Source organism: Syzygium oleosum, unplaced genomic scaffold (genome assembly GCF_021117445.2).
Source record: "Syzygium oleosum isolate NSW1041296 unplaced genomic scaffold, Sole_v2.1 Sole_v2.28, whole genome shotgun sequence".
Taxonomy (NCBI): domain Eukaryota; kingdom Viridiplantae; phylum Streptophyta; class Magnoliopsida; order Myrtales; family Myrtaceae; genus Syzygium; species Syzygium oleosum.
In genome coordinates this window covers 2,480,759-2,487,415 of record NW_026607512.1, presented here as the reverse complement: position 1 = coordinate 2,487,415, position 6,657 = coordinate 2,480,759, and the positions used below count along the sequence as shown (strand labels likewise).

Sequence of the window (6,657 nt, the reverse complement as noted above, 5' to 3'; positions counted from 1 at the left end):
CGGCTGGGCTGGTTGGCCGGGGCTGGGCCTGGGCGGCGGCGGCCGGCGACGGCGGCGCGACGCGGCGGCGACGCGGCGGCGGCGAGCGAAGGGGAGAGGTCAGGCGGGGTGAGGGTGAAGGAGAGAGAAAGAGAGAGAGAAAGAGGTCGGGGCTGAGGAAGAGGGGCGAACCGGCGGTGACGAGGCGGCACGGCGACCTCGTGGCGGCGACGAGCATGCTGGTCGAACCGACGGGCGGCGAGCTGACGACGGCGGCGGCGGCGAACGGCGGAAAGCTAAAGGAAGGAGAGGAAGTTGGCTGAGGCGAGTGGTGCGGTTGGGGGCGCTCGGCGGCGGTGTCGGGGGCGCTCGGGCGTCGGGCGGCGGCGAGGAGTTGGCCGGGCGAGCTGGCCGGCGGGCAGCGGGGTTCGGTCGCACGGAGCGAGCGGCGAGTTGCAACTCGCGCGGAGGAGGGGAAAGAACAGGCCGGTCGGGCGGCGGGCGAGGGACGGCGCGACGGCGGCCGAGCCTGGTGGCGACATCACAAGCGGCGGAACGGAACGAGACGAGCCGGCTGGGCAACGCCGGGCCGCGACAAGTACGGCGACGAGCTGAGCTCGCGCGCTCGGGAGGGGAAGGATGCACCGTCGAGGCGGCGTTCCCGGGCGACACGGCGGAGCGAGGAGGACGGCAGAGTCGGTTGCCGGTGGGACGGCGTCTAGCAGAGGCGGAGGGGCGGTCGTGCGGCGTTCGGTCGGGCGAGCAGACGCACGAGCAGGACCAATCGGGCGAAGGAAGAAGGAGAAGAAGAAGAAGAAGAAGAAGAAGAAAGAAAAGGAAAAGAAGGAAAGAGGAGAGAGAGAGAGAGTGGTTGCTTGGGGAAGGGGGGAAACGTGCGCATGGCAGGGGTGGGACGTGCGCGGAGGGGACGTGCTCAGCGCGGCAGAGGGAGGAGAGAGAGAGAGAGAGAGAGAGAGAGAGAGAGAGAAGGAGATACAGACGAAATGATGGGGAGGACGTGCGCGGGCAGAGGAGAGAGAGGAGAGAGAACAAAAAGTTAATTTTTTTTTTGTCTTCGAACGCGATCCAACGGACACGATTCAAATTCGAAAAACGATCTAACGGTCTATGAAAAACCCCAAATAATAATATAAGACAAAGGGCCAAAATAAACTAACTCAAAACACACTACGAGGGAGGTCTACTAGTCTAAATCCGCACCCGGTCCAAAATTTCACTTTTCCACTATTTTTGGCAATCTCGAGGCTGGCCACAATCATATCGACACCGTCCAATTAAATTCGTCCCGGAACTCCGAGAAATTCGACACCAAAGTTTGGGCTCTAAATAACGGCCAAATTCGATCGAGTGCGATTCTAGTAAAATCTCTATTTTAAAAACAAGAACCCGAGAGTGATCAGTTCCCGGGCGAGATTCTATTATAAGCGCACTGACGAATTACACGTTCTATAAATCCCAAAAATGGGCCAAAATTCAGAATGTCACAACGGAAAGGTGAGCCTTGCCTTGGCTGGGCGAGGCTCGACCTTGCCCACCTAGGGGCCGGTGAGGCTCACCCTCGCCAGTGGCCGGTGGGGGCGAGCTTTGCCAGAGGCCGGCGAGGGAATAAGGCTACAGAAAAAAAGAAAAAAAAAGGAAAAAAAAAGAATAAAAGTAATAAAAAAATTTGTCACGTTAGCGTTGGTCGAACTGTTGGCGTCCACGTTAGCTTCGGCTGGGCATAATTGGTTGGATAGACTGAATTGGTACAAATGTAAAAGATTTAGTATTGAATTAACAAAATTGAAAGATTTATGACTGAATTGATAAAAATATAATAAGTTTAGAACTTTTGGATAATTTTCCCTCGTGTGGACGCATTCAAACATGACGCATGCAACAGGACGCATGCATGACATCTTGAGGTCCATGCACTTTATTTGTCTTGTTCCCCCGTAGTCAAGCAGCGAATTGACCTCTCAACAACTTCGAGAATTTCTTGATCAGGTCTGATCATCGATATTCCATAGAATTGCGACAATCGCCTCGATGGTCTATAAATATCGCCTCTCACGCATTGTTAACTCTCGTATATTGCGACTCCCGCATTGTTAACACTTGTCCATCGCGATTCTCTCTCTGTCTCTCACTCTCCTCTCGATCGTCCTTTTCGTTCTCTCTGATCTGGACTTGAGCTCCATTCATGGCCACGATCAAGTGCATCAAGGCGAGGCAGATCTTCAATAGCCGTGGCAAAACTATGATTGAGGTTCGCGCACTATTGCACGTGCCCACGTCGCTTTTATAGGAGGATCATATGCTGTTTATATATGGAGTCCCCAAAATTTTGTATTGAGCACATATATTTAATTCGCTTGCTCGTATTTAGTCAAATTTCATGCATCATCCTAATGGCATGGGGTCCACATCTCCTCTTTTACATAAACGTGCTCACTCTCTATCTTCGTCTCGACGCTTCCTAAGTTTCACGGGCTTGATCGTTCGCCCCTCGTCGGCTTAACTTCTCTCGTTCCGTGTGCTCTCGATTCGGTCTTTGCAAATAGTGTCTGTGATCGATGAATCTCATTTAGTCAGTTGGTGAAGCTCACTTAGCATCATTTCTGTTAGTGTTCCGCATGTTTCCTTCTTCGTTGTTGTTCATGTAGGCGACGAACTTATGTTGCGATTCACGAAACCTGTCAATACGTTGACTTTTTTGATTGATCTCCACGAAGATTTTACCAGCCATCAAGTTGGATTTTGTAGTACTTAGGTGAGAGAATATTAGATCGTGCGCTTTCTAGTTGTGACTGCTTTTAATTGTTTCTGTGAATTAAGAGTTAACGTGATCTATTATAGGCCGATGTGACTCTCGACAACGGGGCCTTTGCTAGCGCTGTTGTTTCTAGCGATGCATCCACCGGTAAGATTTATGCTTCAACAATCCTCATTTTAATACATTTCTGGGTATTCTGTGTGCAGTTCCATGAATCTGCTATCATCTTCGTATTCTCCAATTGGTTCTTTGCCCGACTCGATGAGTATATAACAAATGCGTTGTTGTTTACGCCAAGTTACCTCTTGATTTCAGGGATCTATGAGGCACTCGAACTGAGAGCTGGTGGATCAGCTTATATTGGAAAGGGTGTTTCCAAGGTTGTACACCCCTTCATTTCTTTTTGTTGTCTTCTGCTGTGTCAATTGCTATGTTTTTACGATTGTTCTAACGAACATCATTGTATTCATGTGTATTTAGGCGGTTGAAAATATCAACACAATCATCGGCCCTGACCTAGTTGGAAAGGTTGGTTTAATATATAATCTTCTTATAACGTCTTTCCATTTCATGACAGTTGTCCTTCAGCGGTCTTTGTTCTTTAAGATTCAGTTGTTAACTTGTTGTCCAACTGCAAGATGATTGACATGATTATTTTAAGCAATTGAAGGTTGCAAGCTAGCCTGAGTTTTCATTTCTCACCCAAGGTGACTACTTTATTCGATTTGTAATTTTCTCTGTCTATGCTTTTTATAGGATCCAACTGATCAGGCTGCTATTGACACTTTCATGGTTCAACTACTTGATGGAACTGCAAACGAGCGGGGTTGGTGTAAGCAAAAGGTACTTGTTTTAATTGTCTTGTTTATCAACCATGTTGTAGTGACGGATATTGGGAGATGTACATTTTTTTTCGTGAAGCTTGGAGCAAATGCTATACTTGCCGTGTCCCTTGCCGTCTGCAAAGCTGGGGCTGCTGTCAAAAAAATTCCGCTGTACAAGGTGCTTTCAGCAAAGCCGTTTTTCACTGTGTTTTCTTTTGTCTGTTTCTGATCCGAGCACTTAATTCTTTTTTTTTTTTTACTTATTATACTTGCCTGAAAATTGGTTATTTAAATTGATACTCTTAAAATTTTGGATGCTGTTCATATTGTTGACATGCAAAAAGTGTCCTGCAACATCTAATGTATATTGATATTTACAACAGACTATAAGAAACTTAGTTCTTGCTATAACTGAAGTTATAAGACAATGAGATAGTCTTAGTAGCAGGACTATGGTTGACTTCATCATTTCTACTGTTTATTCCACTGTCCATTCAAATCAAACTATGCTAACTTGGTTTCCCTCCTTTCATGGTTGCAGCATATTGCTAACCTTGCCGGTAACAGCCGATTGGTATTGCCTGTTCCTGCTTTTAATGTTATTAATGGAGGCTCACATGCTGGAAACAAACTTGCAATGCAGGTCTGCAGTCTGCTTCTTAACTACAATTTGCTAATATATCTTTTTTAGGATTTCTCAATCTTACGCACCTATACTGCAGAAATTCATGATTCTTCCAGTTGGAGCTTCATCATTTAAGGAGGCCATGAATATGGGTGTGGAAGTGTACGACCATTTGAAGGTGTTAAAACCTATATTTTTCAAATTGTCTTGAAAATAACCCTTCTCAAACTATCAAACTGTTAAAAGACACGATAATTGAGACTTGTCTGTTATTGTGCATTAGTTTGCGTTGTCTTTCATTATAGCATGAACAAAATGGAGGATCAAGCATCTAAAGTGAAAGTTGGTTAATGTGGTTTCGTCACATTTTTAGTTATTATTTTTTTAATGACGAGTCTTTGTTTGATTGATGATTTTTGTACTTTGCTTTAGACTGTAATCAAGATGAAATATGGTCAGGCTGCAACTAATGTCTGTGAAGCAGGTGGATTTATTAAGGTGAAAGTATTGTTTTACGAAATGCAATGAAATCGGGGCAACTTTTCTTCTCACAGAATGTTGTTGTTAATCTTTTCACCTTTGTTGTTTTCCGCTAATTCAGGAGAATGAAGAGGGTCTAGAGTTGCTCAAAGAAGCCATTGAAAATGCAGATTACAATGACAAAGTGAGTTCTTGGACCAACCATCTGATACTGTTGGACGCATTTTCATTGTTCTTTTTCACTTTTATTTTACTTTTATTTTGTTTGTTTTTTCTTTATTTTTTGGAGGTGGGGGGGTATTTAACTTTATTGCCTTTTTCATCTATGGAGAGGGGGACTTACAGAGAGTTTCCTATAATGTACCTTTTCTATTTCAGGTTTTTATTGGAATGGAGGTTGCTGCATCTGAGTTCTATGGACCAGATAGAACCTATGATATGAACTTCAAGGAAGAGGCTAGTTTCTTTCATTGTTTATGCTGTCAAATGCATTTTCTGAAGAGTTAATAAGTGATAATGCTCCCTCAAGAAATCAATTTCCATGAATGTCGATAGCTTGAATATGTGGTTCTTGTAGTCGTCCAGAAACAGGATACCTCTTCTATTTCTATTGGTTTATGCAGAACAATGATGGATCTCAGAAGATCCCCGGAGATGCTCTCGGTAATGTGTACAAGTCACTCGTGTGTGATTACGCCATTGTGTCGATTGAGGATCCCTTTGACCAGGATGACTTGGAGCACTACGCAAAGATGACCGATGAAATCGGTGAACATGTCCAAATTGTGCGAGGTGATCTGTGGGGCACCAACCTCGTGGTGAGCTTGTGAACTTCGTCTATGCAACTCCCTCCCTCCTTCCCTCCCTCCCCCTATCTCTCTCTCTCACATAATCTATCATACTCTGCAGAGGGCGAATAATGAGAGAACTTGCAACGCTCTCCTTCTAAAGGTACATCCCAGATCATCACTTTTGAACACGCAATCCATAGCTGACTATATCTACATTCAACTGACTGGAATGACCGTACAACAGGTTGATCAAATCGGATCTGTTACTGAGACCATTGAAGCTGTAAAGATGTCAAAGCTAGCTGGGTGGGGAGTGATGGCTAGCTGCGGCAGTCTGGGACAGCGACGAAGTATAGCCAATACATTCCTACCTAAAATGTTTTGCTTTGGCGAATGTACAGAACTTCGCATTGGAGACACAGAAGAGACTTTTATTGCCGACCTTTCTGTGGGTCTGGCCACGGTAAATACACAGCAACAGTTTGACCTTATATGGACTTTCTTTACCGTTAACCAACCAGTTCTTTTGGCATTATTCTTGTGGTCAGGGTCAAATTAAGACTGGAGCTCCACGCAGGTCTGAGCGGCGGGCTATATATAACCGGGTTCGTATAGTTCGTCTGTTTTTTTACCTGGTTACATTAAGTTGCGCTGCCTGTAGGTAGATCATTTCTTGTCATTAGATTAGTCATGACTCGTGTCTATATATGCACAGCTCATGCAAATTGAAAAGGAGCTCGGTGCGGAAGCTGTTTATGCTGGAACACACTTCCGCAAGCCTGTTGAACCCTACTAGAGTACAACGGACATCCTTATTGGTGTGGCTCAAGGTGTTTGGCTTGCTTTTTCTGTTCTTGAGCAATAATTCTGGTCTTAAGGCCTGAACGTTGTAACGTTAACGATGAGGTACCATCCCGTCAGCTTTGAGATCGATTTTATCTTTTCTTTCCCTCTCTTTTGATGTCAGATCGCAGCTGTTGGTCTTCTGTTTTTGTTCATTTTCTATCTGTTTTTCTAGTTGAACTCGTGTGTTTACTGAATCTAAGGATGCCTGTCCGCTGTCACTGTGATCAGATGGACCGTTCATTTTATGCACTTAAAACTCTGTCTTGCCATCCAAGATGTCACCTCCATTTTCACTTTGAAACTGCATTAAAAAGGGTGTTCCAACCAACGGATCCT

At 45.0% G+C, this 6,657-nt stretch overlaps 1 protein-coding gene across 1 annotated transcript; it reads left to right on the top strand.

Moving 5' to 3' along the window:
- The first annotated feature begins 2,182 nt into the window (after positions 1-2,182).
- On the top strand, positions 2,183-6,429 carry LOC115675361 (enolase 1-like). Its single transcript, XM_030597975.2, has 16 exons — positions 2,183-2,248; positions 2,839-2,902; positions 3,071-3,135; positions 3,236-3,283; positions 3,512-3,598; positions 3,677-3,757; positions 4,121-4,222; positions 4,302-4,382; positions 4,637-4,702; positions 4,806-4,868; positions 5,063-5,140; positions 5,308-5,502; positions 5,594-5,635; positions 5,720-5,938; positions 6,024-6,080; positions 6,191-6,429. The coding sequence occupies exons 1-16, from the start codon at positions 2,183-2,185 to the stop codon at positions 6,269-6,271; spliced, it is 1,395 nt and encodes a 464-aa protein (XP_030453835.2). The 3' UTR covers positions 6,272-6,429.
- The last annotated feature ends 228 nt before the right edge of the window (positions 6,430-6,657 follow it).

What these genes read in the sequence shown, in the direction of transcription:
- LOC115675361 (XM_030597975.2), top strand. Translation starts at nt 2,183, where the DNA reads ATGGCCACGATCAAGTGCATCAAGGCGAGGCAGATCTTCAATAGCCGT. An exon ending in TTCTAGCGATGCATCCACCG is followed by an intron (nt 2,903 to 3,070) that starts GTAAGATTTATG and finishes TCTTGATTTCAG; the next exon opens with GGATCTATGAGGCACTCGAA. An exon ending in GGCGGGCTATATATAACCGG is followed by an intron (nt 6,081 to 6,190) that starts GTTCGTATAGTT and finishes ATATATGCACAG; the next exon opens with CTCATGCAAATTGAAAAGGA.